The sequence below is a fragment of the Perca flavescens genome, chromosome 18, assembly GCF_004354835.1.
Source record: "Perca flavescens isolate YP-PL-M2 chromosome 18, PFLA_1.0, whole genome shotgun sequence".
Lineage (NCBI taxonomy): Eukaryota > Metazoa > Chordata > Actinopteri > Perciformes > Percidae > Perca > Perca flavescens.
This window is the reverse complement of record NC_041348.1, coordinates 11,954,233-11,975,415: the sequence shown is the minus strand read 5'-3', so window position 1 is coordinate 11,975,415 and position 21,183 is coordinate 11,954,233. Positions and strand designations below refer to the sequence as shown.

Below are 21,183 nucleotides of genomic sequence, written 5' to 3'. Positions count from 1 at the left end.
TAATCTTTTGAGCATTTGGGAAAAAAAAAGGAAAACTTGGGTTTTTGAGGAATATTTTCAGCCAGGACATACGAGGGAACAGCTAACTATTCGTCAAAGATCTCTGTGCTCAGGCTCAGATCCAATCTGATGCTGCCATTAATTACAGAGGACTTATATTCTGTTTGCCTACTTGCTCTTACTAACTGTTATCAGATCAGCAGGGGAGAGTTGAATCCAGACTTATGTATCTGGGACGGCTGAAATAATACTATTCTAGGATCAGTATGCAACTGTGTGATTAGATATACTATCTATAGCGGTGTTATCTAATCATGATTAATTTTTTTTAGCCTGTGTGTGTGTATGGGCATGTGTGAGCCTGTACGTGTATGGGCAAGGGTGTATGTATGAGGCATGTGTTCAAATGTGCATTATTGCATGCACAGATGTGTGTTTGCATATGTCTATTCTTGCATGTGTGCGTGCATGCATGCGCGCAAGTTGCTCACATCTGGTCTGAATCTCTGTTTCCGGCCGCTGGCTGGGCAGGGAAGTGGCAGGCGCTATCGAAAATCTCCGCTGTTTTCACAGAGATGATGGGAATCTCAGGGACTTTCCCTACGGCAGTGAAATCATCCGCCTTTCCCGCTCCTTTAAATACCCCCGGCTCATTCCTCCGCCCTGCTAGGGTTCCGATAAAACAGCTGAGACGTCTTGTGTTTGGCAACAGTTGTCGTCTAAAAGGTGTAATTAGCTTGTGAAAAAAACTGTATTTACTGTCAAGGCAGGCTAAACTAATAGACTTGAGGTAAGGCTGTTTGGAGTGTAAATTGGACCTTAATGTGGTGGTTGACATGCTGCATTACTATAGGAGGAAAAGATACATTGGTTTCCTTTTTACTGGGTTGCATCCATAGGTTTCTTGACAATATGGTCGTGGGTGAAAGCTGAGAGCTACTGAAATTGCGACAACAAGTCTAAGTTACCAGTGACAGAGAGCTGGCTTGTCATGTCGATCAGAATTAGCTTCATCTCCTTAAATATACATGTTAATATATGTCTGTATTTTGGGATCTTCCTTAAAGATGTCGAAATCCTAAACCCTCTCTAACTATTTCACCATTCGCTGTGCTCCTGACTGATCCAGTGATCTTAATTTACTGGTCATCAGGGTCTCTTCCTCTCCATGTGCCTCCTCCCCCTCGTGTCTGTCCCCCTCTGTCTCCCCTCGTCTCCCTCGGTCTCCCATTGCTATTTATTCCCATCACTAGGAGACAGGCTATGCACAAAGCCCGCACTGTATCCCGAGGCTTTTTTAGAATAGAAATTCGGTCTGTTGAAAATGGAAACGCTATGATTGACTGGGCACAGCTTGCACAGAGAGATGAGGAAGGCCAGCAAGAGGCACAAATTATCCGCAGTAACGATGGAGAAATATTTTTAATGAAATATGGCCATGAATTATGCTAGAAAGCAAAAAACTTCAGTAAGCTGAGGTTTTCAAGTGGACTATATTATGCGCGTTCCAAAGCAACTACGCAAAGAAGCGGATGATGAGATTGTCTGTTTGTTTTGAACTGGACAATGCCAGTCCGGTAACGTCACTGTAATAAAAATCATGGTCTGTCTGGCTGCATTTTCACTCCTGTCATTTTCAAATTGTTGTTCCAGAATAAATTAATTTGAGTCAGATGGTTTCATAAAAGCATTTATGTGGCTGAAATATATTTTTTAAAACTTGCAGTAGTGGAAAAATGACACACCTAAGATGAGACCATTTTTGAGAGATTATTTTGTCATTTGATGTTTGTTTGATGGTGAAAGTGACATAAAATCAGCAGGGAGTGAGACAAAGGTGGGGATGGCCTGCGACAAAGTTCCTCAGCCGGTAGGTCATTGGTACACATTTTAAGGTGCTGACACACCAGGCAGACAGCCAAGAACTATTGGCGATGAAGGCCGACTGGGACCTCGCTTCTCATCGCTCTGTGTCTTGGCCAAAAAGTTGAACTTGAACACACAGCAAAGACAGCGGTCGACGACCAACTGGCACATACGTTCTGCGCCTGTGTAAGAGGAAAAAACGCTCAATACCAGCAGGCGGCGGTAATCTATTCGTCATCTAAAAAGGGAAACTGGATATTCAAACCGTTGTATGATACATACAACAAAACAGTGTTTGCCCGAATCAGCCAGTGGCAGCACAGAGCCTACGTTCCCTCTGCTTCACTCCCCACCGGGATGACAACAGACACAACCCATGGCTACCCAGATTGTCCATCTGCCGGGCTGTCATCCATTCTGGCTGGCAGGTTAGCTTTTTTGCTAATTCCACCCAACATGCCTTCATGCTACACTGGTTACAGGAAATTTGCCAAACATAGTTGTCACTCATCTGGCCATAGCAATGTGTTTTCCTACGTTGTGACAAGAGTGTGTGAATGAAACATTAAGTTCTTACATTTTTCCAATCTAGTGGCCGGCTAGCCGGCTGGCTAGTTAGCTAGCTTGCTTGCTTGCTTTGGGGCTCAGTTCTCCGTCTCACACAAAACCATGGTGCCCAGGGAGAGAGGTCTACGGTCTTTAACTTAAGTTTTGCAGTAGCCTATAGGACATTATTTATTAGTTTATTTTGTCATGTGTAGGTATATAGCATGTTTATGTTCAAATAAATATACCTACACAAGTAGTTATGTATCTTGTTGTACGTTTGCCATATTATGGACATAATGGGCAAAAATAGATATTCCAATTTAATATTAAAGAAGTTTTTTTTTTTGAAAGAACATTGGAACGTCATTTGTGACCAGTTTTGACAGCTCTGTGTGTATTGGATTGATGAAGATGAGATGAAGATGCAAAATGAAAGGAGCCTTCTGTGTGTGGCCTCTCAAAAGTCGGTTGCTTGCTTTCCTCACTTTTTTCTTCTTGTGTACGAAATGGCTCAAGCTGAATAGCCAATCAGATGGATTCCTCTCACTGACGTCTCCGAAAAGAAGCCAAGGAGGTTCGACGAGTAGCAACATTGTGTGACAGATCGCAAAAACTACGGCAAAGAATCCTCACCGATGGCTGACGATCTCCCTGGTCTGTCAGCACCTTTATACAATTTGTCCACAAGGACCCCCGCTGAGGCAATTTTCTGTGGTCTTTGATCTTTTCTGAAGATCTCCTCTCCTTCCATAACACCCACACAGTCCTGTAGATGTAGTGCCAGGCCTTTGTTCCCAGCACAGGCAGGTTGGGCAGGATTCTGAAGTAGCTTATTGTTTCTGTCTGAGCCAACTGGAAATCTGCCAAGCACAGCAGGAGTTTCTACTCTTGATATTTACTTTACCACCTTTACAGGAGAATTAGTGCGAGACCAGACAGACGTACTGACACAGACCTGTGTCAGTGACACAGACCTGTGTCAGTGACACAGACCTGTGTCAGTGAAAAAAGGACTGTTTGTGCACAGGCCTCTCTTTCTACCCCACCTTCGCTTAACTATAGTCTACACCTGGGTCCCTGGGCAGGTTTAGCTGCTGGGCCAATAGGGCTGCTGGGATAGAGATGGGCTGGTTACCAGCCCGAAAGAGTGATGAGAGTAAAATCAGGATATAAAGGGTGTAAAGGTATTGGCAGAGGAATGCAGGAAAAGATATAATATATTTGGCATGAGTTACAACTCCTGTGGGGATAATTGGGCGATGGCGTGAGAGCTTGTGTTTACCTGAGGAAGAAGCCTCAGGTTAAAACTAAACATACATGCATCTTCTCCCTCTCACTCTCACGCCTAACCATTTCTCTCATGCAAGGTGATCGGAGATAATTGCCTTCTTAATTAGCAGGATGTAGCATCCGATTCACAAAAGCCTCTCTTTACCCCCTCTTTGTTTAGGAGCACAAACTATATTTACCAAGTTAAGCATGGCACACAGAAGAACTGAGTCATTAAAACATTGTTGAGGCTAACTGACAGGCTGCATGCCAAGAGAACAAACATACAAATTCAGATCATTTGCTTGCAACATCATAGCGGTAATAAATAATTATTATCAAATAAAATCCTTTCTTACTGCAGCCTGTAATCTCTTTACCAATAAAACACTGTTTTTGTGTGTCCACAGGACATCGTCAGAAACTTGAGGACCCTCCCAAGACTGGTCTCTTCTCAGACCGCCTTAGTGAGCTTGAGAGGATGAGGGTGAGGGTGGCTGTTCCCATTCAAGGCCCCCGGCCAAATCTCAACACAGGGGCCAACTCCTTCAACCCGCAGGGACAGACTCAGATAACAGGTGATTCTCAACTTTGACCTCAGACCCAGAAAAGATTGGTTTTAAGCACCATTAAAGCAAGCAGCCACCCCGGTGAAATGTCATAGAGCAGGACTGTAGATGATTTTTAAAGTTCTGACCCCGCTGTGAAAAGATCCTCTGGGATTATTATTGCAAAACCTTTGCAGGTAGTTAGCATCAGAGGTGTCTTACCGTGAACTGATACAAATACCTTGCATCCCTGTACTGAACAATGAAACCTATTTTTTATCTAGAATGAAAATAATTTTAGGCTTTACCTATTGGATTATCCTGTTTCTTTCGATAAATGAAATCATGTTTTTATGGCCTGGTTCCAATGATACAAGGCATTTAATTAAGGCTGGCGATCAACATATATACTTTTGTTATTATTGTATTATGATATGATCAAAAGTCAGTTTGCAAAATTTACATTTTCAAGAAAATTGGAAATTGGAACACACTTTATTGCTTTGAACATCAATTTGATTATTTTATATACAATTATGCATTTGCCATATTGTGATTTTTATTATTATCAAAAAATAATCTTAATAGTATGTATTTCAGATGGACTGCCAGCCTTACCATTTACATTACTTTTATTCCAAGAAAATGCAAATAAAGAACTCATTGATAAAGTAGGAGCATCTGCAATGTGTACCACACCTTTTCTGAACAATAGCCTAAAGGGTATCACTGAATGAGCAAGCAGGCTTACTGTATGTAAGGTGAAATATCAAACCCCAACTGGAGCCACGTGCACATCCTGATGGGACCACAGAACGCCCAGTGCAGTATGTTACATTGCCTCCGAGATCGTTTGTCTTTCTCTACTCCGTCACTATATCAATCTACATCCTAGAAGGTAACACCATCTCTCACGGCTGCTACCTGATCGCTGCCACACCTCTGGAGGCTCGTCACAGGTCGTCATTTAGCTCTTAGTTACTCTCTGGCATGGCTTTGAGGTGTTACTTAGTGGATCATTTGAGGGATGGCTAAACAGCGTAGCAGTGTGGCCACGAGCGAGAGCATTATCCACTGGATTGGTACATTAATTAACTGCATGTCAGCAAACTGATTCTCAAGTGTAAATATTTTGAGGTGAAGCTTGAACTGTATATCTAAGTACAGCTTTAATTAGAGCAGTGGTTCACAACCCTTGTTGTCTGACGTACCCCCCACAGCCCTGTCACAGAAACCCAAGTACCCCTTTATCACCCGACACATTCCAAATGGTTTTGAATGGATTAGAAATTGGATGTTATTTAAGACTGTTAGTTATATCAAAGTAGATAATAATGTTTTTATACAATTGAACTGCCAATGATTAGGTCGTTTTGGTCGCAGTCTTACTACGTTACATAGTGCTTGGAGTGACTGCTGGACGTTCAACCATTACTTTTAGCTAACTTTTTTAACTGTTTATTCATTACTTTTGGTTACCGGTTTATTCATTACTTTAAGCTTACTTTTTTAACAATTTATCCATTTTCTTTTTGTTTTGATCCCTACTTTTCATGCACTCTCAATCTCAATAGCGTTCAGGAGTTGTACCTAACTCAATATGTTCTTGATTTCTATTTTTTTTTTTTCAAAGGAGTTCAGCAAGTCCATAATCTCTCTGCAACCCCTGGCAACTACCCTCCTTGGGAATCACTGAATTAGCGATTGTAAATCACTGCACATTTGTTCACAAATTTCACCATTACAAATAAAACGTAGCTCACATACAATGTAATATAGGCCAACTTTCATGCTCTACAATAGTGTTGCAACACAATAAAGTGTGTGTGTGCTTTGGTTATTTTCTTGGTTGTCTGCTGGTGTGTTTACACCCTGGTTGTGTGCCAGCAAGGCTCTCTGTGCCTCAGCTGCAAGCACAATGTTTTATAAGGCAAACAGGAAGATCTTCTCTTCGGAGGTAAACATTAGATGTGTCATTAAGGAGGATGTTGCATAATGAGTCCAACTGATACTTACCTCAAAACCTAAGCACAGTGAAACAGAGACGCTAGTAATGTCTACAGTTGTTGTTAATGTTATTACACATTTTAGCAAAAAAGAAAGAACATTTGAACCATCAGATGGGCCACTGGTAATTATTCTTCCTTTCTTTTTTTGTCTTTGTATGTCTTTCTTGGCTATTTCTCTTCTTCCTCATTTCCTTCCCTTGCTTTCCTTCTCCCGATCAGACCCTCGTCAGTCCCAGTCCTCTCCTCCCTGGTCGTATGAACAGACGTACCCGTCCTACCTGAGTCCCATGGCGTCCCCCTCAGTCCACTCCACCACCCCCCTCTCCTCCAGCCGAGGCACGGGCCTGCCTGCCATCAGTGACGTGCCTAGACGATTGCCAGGTAGAACCACGACTCTGCCACTGTGTGAAACCACCCTGTCTCCTTGTCCCATCAGCAATGCTTAAACTGCCACAAATAATCCAGATTTCTTTCTAATGCGAAAGAATGAGGGAAAGGGAGAGAGAAAGACGGACATGCATGCACACAAGCTCGCACGCAAAAGCAGAAACATAAACAAAGACTCCAAAAGAATGTGCTAGTATTTACCAGAGACTTACACAGCACGGCGAGCTGCTATTAGCTCATTCTCAAATGAGAGGAATGAGGCATGTAGTCAGAGTCCGACTGTCTCTCCAGAGAGTGGTTTGGATGGCGTGGATGACAGTAGGAAAAAAAAATGATTGTTTCCTTTTTTTTTCCTTGCTTCGAGCCTTTGATCCCAGATGAGTACGGGTAATAACAGGCCCGGGATAATAACAGGCTCGTGACTGACAAATAAAGTGTCTTTATAGCAATACGCTTCTCTCACAAGGCATTCTGGGTAATTGTCTAGCCAGTTTGTTTGCCTGTGTTCCAATTTGTCTCTGTTTTTCCCCCAATGTGAAAGCTCCTTTAAACTCCCTACATGCCGCCAGACAAGTTTCTCCCCCGTACACCTGTTTGACTCACTGCCATGTGTTTTTTTTTTCCTCCATTTTTCTTTTGCTAATGTACTACACCCTACTGTGTGCGTGTGTGTGTGTGTGTGTGTGTGTGTGTGTGTGTGTGTGTGTGTGTGTGTGTGTGTGTGTGTGTGTGTGTGTGTGTGTGTGTGTGTGTGTGTGTGTGTGTGTGTGTAAACGCCCCGAGCGAGGGTGAGTGATTACGCGACGCGGCCATGTGACTCTGCATTAGAAAGGGTTTAAAATCCAGCCAGCTGCCTTGTCAGCCTTGATTAGTTTGGTCTTTCCCTTCAACTTTCATCTTTTGAGCGTCAGGCTTTGTTCTCAAAGTGTCACGCGCGCATGTGCAAGCACACGCATAAACACAGGCCCAAACCTCGCCTTCACCCACTTGCACACCTCGAGCACTTAATGCCTTCTAAGTGATGTGACTAAGGCTCTCAGATCTCTGGAGATCATGTTGACACCTTGCCAGGCTGCTCTGTAACAGTATCCAGCCACAGAACATACCGACAAGTACAAGCAGAAGCTGATATGGATGCTCCAATGCAAACTGTGCACCGTCCCGCCTCCTCCCCTCCACACACACCTTCACACAATCCAGCTCATGTGTTGAAATGTTACAGTTGCTAAGAAGCGGTTGCAAAAAAATCATCAGTCAAGGAAAAAACACCTAATTCGGAAGTGATGCTCTCGAGTTTGTAAAAATCCTTCCAAATATTTAGACATTGTTCCACTCTGGTTACATTTAAACTAATAAAGTTCGATCTGGCTCATCATCACAGGGCCCCTTTTAGCACTCAAATAGGTCCAAATGTTAAAAACAGGAGTCAGGAGTTTATTGAACAGCGCCGGTCCCGTCTGAGATCACACCGCTGCTCTACAGCGGAGACAATCACCTCCTATTTCTATTAGAATCAAACGGAGCTTGTGGAAAGAGGAAGTTTAAAGGCCTTAATTGGCAGCATATGCTATCTGACGCTAGCGACAAACCGGCTTCGCAATTCCCCCCTGCACATAAACACTGCGTCCCCCTCCTCTTCCCCGCCACCCCCTGTCCTCTCGCAGCAGACATGGTGACACGGAAGACGCCTGGTGATTTATGATAAGAGCGCCATGGCTGGACTAAACCACTGAGAGGAGACGGGAGGGAGGGAGGGAGGGAGAGAGTGCGAGAGGGGGAGGACCTCCTATTCTCCTTAAACTCTGCGCCCAGCGCGAAGCTCGCCGCAGCCAGTTAGTGGTTTTGGGGTATTTTTTAAGGGATGAAGCGGAGAGAGGAACGAATGGTGAGATGGAGCAGCTCCTTCTCTGCTCTCTCGCTCTCTCTGTCTCTCTCTCTCTCGTTTGCCTTCATGCACACAGACACACACACACACATATACACGCACACGCTGGAGCCGATGGGAGGCGAGGAGAGGAGCCACATCAGAGCTCAGCCCTGCCTCATTATGGATCTCATGGAAACTGTTTCTGCTTAAAGTGTTTCCACATGTGCAGCTCCTGATTCATCCCAACTGCTTTTTTATGTGCATACAGTATTCACACACACAAACACACACACAAAACCCTGCACACACACATTTGCATGCATAAACAGTCATATAGATACACATGCGCCTACACACACAGAAACATAAATATGCAGAGGCGTAAACATGTTAAGGCAGATGCATGCGTGGGACTTCTCTTATGTGTTTGTTAACTTTATCAAAACTCAACAGTTGACGTGAAAAACACCAGTCAAGTTGATAAATGTAAAAATATTTGTTGATGAATGCTGTTCTTCTAAATCAGGGGTTCTCCACTGGTCTCACCCTGTGACCCACATTTTCCAAGGTCATTAAGTCGCGGCCCACTTTTATAGAAGTCAAACCAAACAAATTCTCAAAGTGCTCATATTATGCTCATTTTCAGTTTCATAATTGTATTTAGAAGTTGTACCAGAATAGGTTTACATGGTTTAATTTTCAAAAAACACCATATTTGTGTTATACTGCACATTAGTGCAGCTCCTCTTTTCACCCTGTGTGTTGAACTCTCTGTTTTAGCTACAGAGTGAGCCATCTCACTTCTGTTCCATCTTTGTTGGGAGTCGCGTATGTGCAGTAGCTAGGTAAGGACTACTAGCCAGTCAGAAGCAGAGTATGAGGGTGTGCCACGCCATCAGCTAGGTGAGCATTATAACGTGTTACAAAGTGACCACGTTTGTCTCTGAAGTAAAGGCTGGACTACAACAGAGCTGTTTGGAGCAGTTGGTGAACAGTGTTTTCTGTTGGAGATGGTAACTCCCTTTGGGGTGGACTTTAGGCTTTTTCACTTTGTAAACCTATAACTTGCACAAAAACGATATATAACACAATGAAGGAAAGGGAAAAAGCCAAAAAGCATAATATGAGCACTTTAATATAAAATATTTATAATATTTAAATAAAAACACATATACGTCATCTTTTAAAAAAAAAAACACATAAATACACATATTTACATATTTGCAAAGTGCATTTCACAGCACATTAAAAGGAAACTGGGGAGGAACATGACAACTGCATGGACAAAAGTGACTAAAATAAATGAAATATCACAATTGCACAAAATAAATAAGGCCACAACATTAGATATTAGTAATTATTCTCAATGTACAAAAATCCACATTTTAAATACGCCGGGTCATATTTGCGCTTTGCCATCTTGCCTCTGAACATCAACACAAACTTAAAAGTGAACGTTAATCAAATGGTGGTTACCATGGCTACGGCGCTAGACTGCAGCACGGATTTGACGCATGTCTGTCCCAAAAAAAAGTCCAAAATCGGATGCGTATTAAATTTTATTTTTTTATTGACCACCGCAACCCATTTTTGGGTCCGCGACCCACCAGTTGAGAATCACTGTTCTAAATTATATAATACACATATCTGACTCGGGAATATTTGATTACATATAATTCCGTTCACTAGTGTTTCATTTCTCAAGGGACTTATTTGTTAAATTGAGTTACAAGACAAAGTGCTTAATAGTTTGAGTCCAAAGCAACAATTCACATGATCAGAACTGATTATTTCTGCTTGTGTGACGGTGTCTGCCGTGCTGCTGAATCCTAAAGAAATGAATGTGTCTGTGTGTCGGCAGGTTCTTCTGACCTGAGCCCGTTCCCTGGTCAGTTTGAGCGTCAGTTCCCGGGCCTCTCGTCCCTCACAGAGAGTCGTTTCTCCAGCCCTCGGATGCACTACCCGGCCACGTTCACCTACACCCCGCCCGTCACCTCCGCCATGTCGCTGGGCAGCGCCCACTACCACACCTACCTTCCCCCTCCTTACCCGGGCTCCACCCAGAGCCAGAGCGGACCCTTCCAGACCAGCAGCACGCCCTATCTCTACTACGGCGCTTCGTCCGGCTCTTACCAGTTCTCCATGGTTCCCGGCGGGGATCGTTCGCCCTCCCGGATGATCCCGCCTTGCACTAGCGCCTCCACGGGCACCTCTCTGGTGAACCCCAACCTGCCCAGCCAGACGGAGGGAGGGGTGGACGGCGACGGAAGCCACAGTAACTCCCCGACTGTTCTCAACTCTGGAGGCCGCATGGATGAAGCTGTCTGGAGGCCATATTGAAGAACGCCAAAGGGGGCGGAGATTAGAAGTCAACTGATGTCATGGTTTGAAAGCACAAAACCTTTCTTTTTCTTTTTTATTGAAAAGGGGATTTTTGAGCTCTCATCAGCTATCTCTACCTTTTTGCTTGGAAATTAAGGTTGAGATAAAAAGAAAAGAAAAGAAAAGAAATAAGACCAGACTTGTATGGACTAGTCTTCCTGGAATGTGTTTTGACCAAGGCACTACAAAGGGAGTCATTCTCACAGCAATAATGAGAAAGACAATTTTGGTTTACTCGGCCCAAGTGGATGAGACATTATTTCATTTTTATTATAATCCACGAGCGAAGGGATGCTTCAACAATATTTGTAAAAGACTGCCTCTTTTGTATAGTGTTTGTATTTCAATAAGGCTTTTTGCAGAGCATGTTTTTGTACTACGACAATATCAAGATGCAAGTTAGGCACTGAGTAGCAAGTGATGAGAGTAACACATATGTTACCTTAAGTGGTATGGACATTAAATTTGCTTAAAAAACAATTAATTTAACTTGTATATTGTGGGTGAAATGTTGATGTAGATTGAGGCGTTTTCTTAGTTTTAACTTATAAAGCCATAAATTATGTATTATATTTGAAACTTGAGTCAAAGAAGTGTAATCTGAATATTTTTGATGCATCTATATGACTAAGTTAAATTGTTTTTTTTTATAGGTAATTTAAGAGAGTGAGAGGTTTAATTTTTTTTTTTTATTGTAGTACCCAAAGATTTAAATCGTTTTGAATATGAAATGTAATTTCCAAAATGTTTTGCAACATGTTTCTTCTGGTGTAACTTTCAGTTGAACTGCTCCGCACGTCGAGAGCCCAACATCCTCGCTAGGCGTTGACACACATTTGGCTTAGAATTAAACCTCTGGTATTTATTGAGCAATAACTCGTATTGTGCCTTTTGGCATCATACCATGAAAGAGAGCTTCGGTAGGGAAAAATAATTACATTTTGGGGAAATTCTGCTTGATTTCTTCAGTTTGTGTAGTGTGACATGCGCCCAGATACCGTACATATGTATTTCCTTGTCCAAATAAGAAATGGTACATTTATATACAAACTGACACGTAGCCCACAGGTGATTCTGGCGCTGCCACGCCCAGCAGGTCCGACTTCATGGTTCAGTTATTTTTTACGGTACATGAACTCCTCAGGACTGGAATAATCTCTGGATGAACTCAAATCCCACCGATTTTGGTAAATCTGCAATCTTCTTTTCATATCTAGTCCGGCTGAATCCTCTGTCAAGATTATAGGGAAAAACACGCCAAGGCTGTTCTAACTTTCATATCATGTGCAAAAGTTGGCTTTGAAAAAGTTTGTCTTAGTGTGTGACACACACGGGTACGTTTGTTTCTTTGCTTTTTTTTTTTCCTCCTTCAGTCTCTGAGACTGAAAAGGAAATATCACAGTTAGAGACAAAAGAGACTGTGACATTCCTTCAGACATTTATTTATTTTCCTGCTTTTTTTCTGCTTTTGTTGGCCTGGTTTGGATCCTTTACCGGTGTCACAAATCATGTGGCATGAGGGGAGGTCTGATCATTTCCAATTTGAAATTACTATGTGAAATATAGTAAAGAAAACTGTTGCAGTTTAAGGAAAAAGTGCAAAAACCTAAGTGATTGGATGCAGCTGCTGGCAGCAAACTGGTAACCCAAAAATATGGGAGACTTGTGTATGTTTGTTTCATAAAGCACTTATTTCTTGTTTTATTTCTAGCAGCACTTACGGCAGGCTGCCAGCAGGGCTCGTGGTTTTGGTCCTCAGTGCAGATATAACGCCACTGGAGTCACACACACACGCACAGAATGGATCACACTTGGCCAAACAAGCCATTTACATTGGAGTTGAATCTGATCTCACAAGGCAGTTGGTATTTGTTTGGGAAAAAAAAGACATTTTTCTTGCTTTCATACAATATGATATTCAGTACATGTAGGTAATATAATAACCCAATTTGAAAAAGCTGAGAAAAACATGGCCCTGTCCAAGGATCAGACTTCAAGCTTTCATTGAAGGTTTGCACGCAGTGCCTCTTTTCCAGTCTCTGCAGAGGATGTTCTGAACTCACTTAATGGAATCGAACATGTCACAGTACATTTCCCCAACTGCTTCGGCCCAAACAAAAAGTCTCTTTGCTGTTACAGTGTAACATAAGAAAGCAAATAAAAACCTTTTAGATTGTTGTGATTTATAGCTTTTTTCCAATTACAAATTTATTCAATGTCTCCATAGTAACTATGCACATCTGTTGGGATTTATTTAATCCGCTTCTTTTCTGTCCAAACTTTGAACAGGAAATGGTCTTTTAAAAACTGTTTACACATCAATGCAGCACTGACATCCCATTTTGTCCTCATCTGCTTTAGTTTGTGTTGTGTTTTTTTTTTCTTCCTCTTCTTCTTTTCTTCAGAAAACAAGAGGTTCGTCCTTTTTTTTCTTTCCTTTGGTTACATGTTGCGTACAAACTGTCACCAAAAGGCTTGTTTCATTTAATGATCAACATGTATGATATCCAGGAACCATACCTTACCCTGCTCTTATGTAAAGTTTACTTGTTATGTCTATTGTTATGCTTCTTCTCTCATGAACACTTGTCAGGAAACTGAAACTAATGATTTTGCTGGTACGTTTCATATCATCATCAAGTGAGTTTTTTTTTTTTTTATAAAGGGACAAACAGACCTGACAACAGTGAGTGAAATTGGCATTGTGATTGTACATTTTGTTTATTTTAAGAATAAAATAGGAATTTTGTAACTTAATTTTCCCTCTAAATCTCCTCTTTCCACTGAAATAACAGTTTTGTTTGATCTAAAAAGAAAAAAAGGCACTATGCATGTGTGTAGAGATTATCTACCAAAATGTTCTGAGTGTTTACATTTTTATGTTGGCTGAATTTTCATTTAAACCCCCCCCCCCCCCCCACCCCCACGTCCGCTAAAAAATGTGTTTTGCTTTTTGTAACTTAATGAATGACGTAGGTGCAGAGTTTGACACTAGAAAGGCTGGTTTCAAGTTCATCTGCTTGGAGGGGGGAAGATTTATTTGTTGTTCTTTGCTTACTTAAAGGTCCCATGGCATGAAAATGTCACTTTATGAGTTTTTTTAACATTGATATGCATTCCCCCAGCCTGCCTATGGTCCCCCAGTGGCTAGAAATGGCGATAGGTGTAAACCGAGCCCTGGGTATCCTGCTCTGCCTTTGAGAAAATGAAAGCTCAGATGGGCCGTTTTGGAATCTGCTTGTTATGAGGTCATAACAAGCAAGGTTACCTCCCCTTTCTCTGCTTTGCCCTCCCAGAGAATTTGGCCAACCCATGGGAGAGAGACATCATGGCTTTCAAACGAGAAAAGTGGCAGTTGGTCAAGGCCCCACCCCCACCCTCCACCTTGCCCCTCCCGCTCTCCTCCTCAATAGCTTCAGACACCGAAATGGCACATCCTAAGGAAAGCTCATTGTGGGACTGGCTCTAGTGGCTGTAGTTCTGCACCAAAGCTGAATTTCGGGAAAGAGACTTCAGATACAGTATTAGGGGACCACTAAGGTCTATATAAAAGCATCCAAAGAGCACCATGTCATGGGACCTTTAAAAACTATTTAAGACGCGTACATACAAGCAGGATTTTGTGACATCACAACTATCCAATCGTGGTTCCAATATGCAACTTACGGGTTACAGCTGTGATGTGGAAATTTGAAGCCTCCAGTGTACAAAAACCTAGATTTTACTTTTCAGTGAAGTAAGAGACATCTTTAGTCCAGGATTTAAAATAAACAATACATACACATTCATAGACTTTTAGGATATTTAACCAAGGTAATTGAGCTTTTTTGGACAGGACCTTTAATTTCAAAAGTTTATGCGTGTGATTAGAGCTCATCAACAATATTTTCTGGATATTTGGATAAGATTTCCCGGTCTGCTGATTCCTATTTAAATATTATGGGCCACCATTCAGCACACTGTAATTCCCCAAGAACATTCAGCGGTGTTATAACTTCAATCTTTTTTTTTTTTTTTTAAATGAGCAGATCTCCGAACGTGTCGTGTGCGAGGAAGCACGTTGAGCGGTGTCATCTCTGGTCTGCCGCTCCGTCTGCATCAACATTGTCTTTGGACGGGGACTAAGGTGGGCTGAGGCTCCGGGCGCGCTCAGCCAGACTACTACTGCCACTGCCACTGCCATGGCTTCATTTCAAAGGTACACTGGGAAACCAGAGAGATGGAGACAAGGACAGAGACAGGGAGAACCCAGGGAAGCTGTTTTACATTATTCCAAGACATAATAGAGCCAATCTAAGTGTGCTCACGCACGCACGTACACATGCTGAAATAGAGAGAGAGAGAGAAGAGATGGTGAGCTACACCATCCCATGTGTTTTTTTAAGGTTCAGATTGGGAGCATTCTCGGGATTTCCCTGAATATAGATTGCATGGAAAAAGCTCCAGCTGGTTTCAGGTTCACATTCGCAGCGTTCTCAGCCATGTCTAGCAATTATAATAATGAACTGCGGAGGAGCAACGGGACCCAGACACCCAGAGAAATTAGCATAATGTCCTACATGCACGGGAGAGACAGCAGAGCCGAGGCAGACTCATTTAAGAGGGCTTGCTATGGAGTTTTTGTCCCCGTTGAATTTGGTGGTTAAGGAATGATGCCAGCGATGATGTGCGCTTGATTTTTATACCAGGTCATAAGTAGTCTTGCAGCATCAGACAGCAGACTGCACTGTCTTCTTTATGTTATGCACTCAACAGAGAGTCATACAAACAAGAGTTTATGAGGATACAAACCCACTCCAATCAGATGACTGTGCACACACACACACACACACACACAAACCCAAACCCACTGCTGACAGCTCATGCAAACTGTTTACTTGACCTCTACAAAGATTTCAGAGGAGCAGCTCAAGCGGGAAGTGATCCTCAGGGGTCCCATACCACTCACAGAGCGGTATATCTCTGCCTATGTTTCCGTCTCCACTAACAGCTCTTTCTCTGTGTGTGTGTGTGTGTGTGTGTGTGTGTGTGTGTGTGTGTGTGTGTGTGTTCTGTGGGAATTCATGCATCTTGATTTCTCATTTAGTCCCTAGATAAACTCAGGGAAGGGCAGGGAACTCTCCTGTTGAATCAGCGTGAAGCGCTGACCTCCCTGAACCTTTGTAATCTGATGTCATCTGATTTTAACCAATGACGACGGGCCACCTTGATGTCTCAGAGGAAGACCATCTTTGAGCTCAGGCCATGCCCACCGTAAAACACACAAAATTGATCTTAATTTGATCTGAATGTAATTGAGCAATACCCCCTCCTGCTCCAGGAGAATTTCGAACTGAGTCAACAATAACCATGTACTTTGGCGCACTCTAGTGGCTTTTATTTTTATTTAACCTTAGGGACCCGGGTGAGGGGCCCACCCATATGGTGTTCCATACAGCCAAAGGCAGGCTGGATGTGGCCAAACTGGCTCTTTTTATGTTAGTGGTAAAGTTCCAACACCCCACGTTTTGTCTCCAGCCTGTACAAAAGGTTTTGCTCAATAAATGAATATCAGATATGAAAAGTTCTGCACCCTCACAGAGAGGGGGGGGGGGGGTGATGTAAATGACGACTTGTCTTTTGACCTGTAATAAAAGACACGATCAACTGGCAAGCGAGCTGCATCCGGGCAGCAGCCCAGACCCTCCCAGACATGGTAGGTTGTAAGGCGGCCTGACATCCAGCACCACAATCCATTCATCACTAGATTAAAGCATGCCTTCTCTTTAGCCTGCTTTGGAAACATTTGATTCCATGAAACCATTTGCTGCTAAGTGAAACGCAACTCGGAGAAAAGTGCACTTATGAAACATAAAAAGCCTACATTTAATGAGTTCTGCCAGTTCATATTATGCAATCTGAGACATGGCCACACCGCCTGAAAAAAAAAAAAAAAAAAAAAAAAAGGAATTACTGCGAAAATGCGAGTGTCAGGACCATGGACAGCGACCAAACACACAAACAAAAGGCCTCTTTGTCCAAGGCCTCCGCTTCATGTCAATGTTTCAAATTATACACCATCTCAACTGTCAAAAAATGGCAAACTGTTGCAGCATGACTGAGTGCACAGAACATAAGACAGGATAAACCTCCGCTCGGTGCCAAATATTCATGCAAAACAGGCCTTTTCCATAGGTTTCAGCCAGGCAATAAAATTTCAAAAATTTGGGCAGGGACCCCATCTTTGCCTGAAACTCAAGCATGAAGGAGCCTTATGTGTTCTTCCTGTCAGATGAAGCGCTGTTCAAATTTTATCAGGCGAGTGTTAATTGAGAACTAATGGACTGGTAATTCGGAGCAGTGAGATCCAGTTCACTGCTGAATGACATACAACCCTGGTGACATTTCGATCATGTTGGGGCTTTTTTGGAAAATCCACCACACGACCATAGCCACGTGGGATAGCCATGCGGGGATGCCAGGCGAAAAAAAGGAGGGGATGAAGGATGCCCGCCATCGTGTCTGGTTCTGCTTTAGACATTCATCCTCTCAGTCTCCAAGGATCATAACTCGTGTTAGAGGCAGGTTCTATGCTTTATGACTGGAAAATAAAAAAAAGCTGCGTGTTTCCTACAAGCGAAGCAATAAATTACAACTATGAATGATAAAGTGAGCGCCCGCCTGACAGTGCGGATGTGTGAGGGCTGCTGAGGATCCAGACATGTCCGACATGTGGATGTGAGTGTGGTCGTATAGCGAGTGTGGTCACCGCAGTGCGGTTATATACATTGGAACGCAGCAAAGAGGGGAAAGTTCTGGCTCACGAGTAGGTATCAATACCTGACATCATCATCTCACATAATTAGCACAGTGTCCACATCCTTCTCCAGTGACCATGGATTATTTCATGTGGTGCGCAACTGGAACTGAAAACCTAACCAGTAAGTCTGACCAAGACCATTAATACCCCCGGGCTCTGCTGTCTGCAGACATGGTTACTCATTTAACCGACTCCTCTCCAAAAAAAACAAAAAAAACAATCAGATATGTTTATTGTTATCTCCTGCCTAAATTTGGGCCTGATTATTTAAATACACAGAAAAATGTCTTGATCACCTGGCTCCGAGCTCAAACGGTCCACACTTCGGCCACGACAGGCCTGTCCCAGCCTCCGCGCGGCTCTAGCACTGATCTAAGACGGGGGCCGGCGTGTGCCAAGAACTCTCTCTGGTGAGGTCGTCAGTCTTTACGCCCAAACCGCAGGCGCGCGCCAGGCAGATCGATAATCCCCATCATGCTCCACCACAAGTCACTCAAACCTCCAAGGGCAGGCGAGCGGAGGAGGATTGAGGGACCTGCTGAGAATGTGATACTCTCTTTAGATGCTCTCTGTCTCCGAGAGGAAGAGATGAGGCCTCCTCTTCCGCAGCTCTGTCTGCCCTTTTAAACATGATCTCCTGTTATGACACGGTTCCTGTCGTGGGCAGCCGTGCTCTGATTAGACGCTTCCTTCTCGAGGCCTGCAGGCCCTCAGCTGTCACCTTCTCAATAGGTTGATGTTGATGATGTCACATGTCAGTCATAACCCAACACCAGGAATCAGTGATTGGCGTATTCCGGTGGCAAAAGAGAGTTTAATCCCCTGATCAAACTATTTGTGCCATACATACATACATTCAGGCAGTCGTAAAATCCCTTTCACGTTGTTAACAACATAATAAAAAAAAATATAAAGGCATTCTTATTCATGAAAATAATAGAATAGAAACTAAATTCATTTTTTTATGAAAAATTACTTTAATTTTAGTTTTTATCGTACAAATTAGAGTGTCAATAAAATATTAACAAATGATGTTCGGGTTAGGGTAGGGTTCGGCCTACTTGACATGGTGCTTCAAGTTCTTGTTTGTGAAAATATTGTGTCAAAATAAACAAAAGAAATGATGGACCTACTGTCATGTGTTGGGCTACTTCTGTTAGTTCCTGTTTTATTTTGTAGGGTCACTTCCCATGTGTCATGTCTTGTTTGACTTCCTGCCTCGTGTTTTCCCGCCATTCTGGATGGTCTGCCCTGTCCTGATGTGTTTCACCTGTTCATCAGCCCTCATGTCACCTGTTTCTCATTACTACCCTCGTTGCCTTATTTAGTGTGTGTGCGCCCTTGGTCTTACTTACTTAAACCTTTATTTATCCAGGTAAACTGTTTGAGAACAAATTCTCATTTACAAACATGACCTGATGTCAGTTCGTCGTCGTACTTTGTGTCAGGAAGTCTGTCTGTGTCTGGTGCTCTGTTTCCTGTTTTATTGATCACTGCCTGCTTACTTGGACTGGTAAGTTTTTTTTTTTTTTTTTTTTTTTTTTATCATGAAATCATTGAAACTTTCCCTGCTACATCCTCGTCTCTTCTACAGCGTTTGGGTCCAAACCTGTTACTCCTGAAAACATGACAACTTCTTGTTCAGCGCTGGCGTTTGTTATTTAGCCTACACAACAGCGCATGAACGCAACACAGTCTATTTCAAGGGGTAAATATTCATGTAACACAAAGTCAATGCTTGGGCTCGAGTCGATTCAGATATAAAATACAGAATACCTGTCTGGTTCGGGTCAGGCTGGGTTACTCCTGGGGTCGGGTTCTGACAGAAATATGCAGCCTGAGCCGCACTCCAGTACAAATTGCAGCCACTGTCTTTCTTTGGATTATGAAAAAGGGGCGTAATTTTTTGTGATGCAATACACGGGACATTTTTAAATCCAGCTGATTAGAAGAGTCTTTGAGGATTCTGGAAATACCTTCGATACAGCGGTTAAGTGTTAAACAACCTTCAGGGGTATTTATCCAGAAAAACAGATGTCTTATGATTACATTCTGTAACTGTCAAACCGGAGGTTAGGTCTGGTCTATGTACAATCATACAGAAAAATCTGAAGTGCCGAACAGGATATTGTATGAGATTACACAACAAATGAAGCCCTTTCTGCTGCTCTTGCACTTAAAGGACATGGATCATCCAGGGTTTTGACTAAAATAGCAAGACAGTATGAGGTAAACCCAAACTTCACCTCAGGCTGAAACACATGTGTCTGTCTCCTGGGTACAATATCTATGGAAAGCAGCCGCTAAAGGAGCACTGAGATCTATGTATGCAGTATTTCTTAAACTATGGGTCTGGCCCTTAATTGGATCACAGGTCTGTTTCTGGTGGGTCCTCACACGTCAAACGCACCAGTTTGTTTTAATCAGCTCAGGTCTCAAAGCAGGGCTCAATTTAGACAATTTATGCCTGAGCTGAAAAGGTTTACTAAACCTGGCTATAAAAGTGCGCTGTGTGTGAGTCCCTGTCAGCCCATGTGGACTCCCTGTGCTATGATGGCCTAGCCAAGGCCAGCGACTGGTAGATCCACTGGGAGTGTAATAACAGATTAATGTGGCGTGCCAGGCCCCATGACCAGACGTGTTTGACGTTAATGCTCCACTGTATATTATCCAGCTTGCAGAAATGTTGGATGTGAGCAATGGGATCCAAGGACAGGGATGTTTAGGTACTAATTACCAAACAGCAAGGCACAAGTTTCGCTCCATATTTCCTTACTCCTGTGGAAACACTAGGCAGGCTCCATTTATTTTCTTTGACTGTTGTTTCTGGCAAGGCCACGTCTCAGTAAACACCACTCACCCACCATTGTAAATCCGACAGGCGCAGATCTTTCAAGTTAGACTCCTTTGAGGAAAAATGGAGACAGATCGGATGGCGGCGCTCGGGTTTTCCGTCTTAATGAGAGAGTGGAGAAGAGGGATGGCGTTTGATCCCTGGCATGGAAGCCTCTATTTAAGCCTGTCAACGGTCATCACTCTCTCTCCCTCTCCCTCTCCCTCTCTCTCTCTGTCTGTTATGGATGGAGAAACAGACCTGCACCACTGAATTTGATCAACTCAGTCAGGCACACTTAACCCTTTTCAGGACGGCGATCCAGGCTCCACCACCAGCACCTTTTGCTATCACTGAGACGCACCGCTCACCCCTCCCTTCATGACAACCTCCAAAGTATCAGTGTTGATTGATCACCTAGCTGGTAAAGAAAAGAAAAGGCAGGAGCAGATCTGTGAAAATATTATTTTATTTGTGGAGCTTTGCAATGAGCAAGGCTCTCAGTCATCATGCTCCAATTTCATATCACATGTTTGTCCAAACCACACAAGAGCCTTATGGTTCTTCAAGGAAGTCTCGCTATAGTTGCAGCCTGACACCAAGCCAAAGACGATAAGCCCCAAGACAAATTTCCATCCCTCCTCTGCGTGGACAATGAAACTTTTGAACTTGAA

General features: G+C 43.0%; 1 protein-coding gene across 4 annotated transcripts in view; it reads left to right on the top strand.

The window, feature by feature from the left end:
• The window catches only part of runx2b (RUNX family transcription factor 2b), a 44,295-nt gene extending 30,730 nt beyond the window's left edge, over positions 1-13,565 (top strand). For all 4 annotated transcript variants that reach the window (XM_028605417.1, XM_028605419.1, XM_028605418.1 and 1 more), the window contains 3 exons: positions 4,095-4,262; positions 6,461-6,622; positions 10,357-13,565. In XM_028605417.1, the coding sequence (XP_028461218.1) occupies positions 4,095-4,262; positions 6,461-6,622; positions 10,357-10,835 (809 nt within the window). In that variant the 3' untranslated portion in view covers positions 10,836-13,565. The remainder of the gene's footprint in view (positions 1-4,094; positions 4,263-6,460; positions 6,623-10,356) is intronic.
• The last annotated feature ends 7,618 nt before the right edge of the window (positions 13,566-21,183 follow it).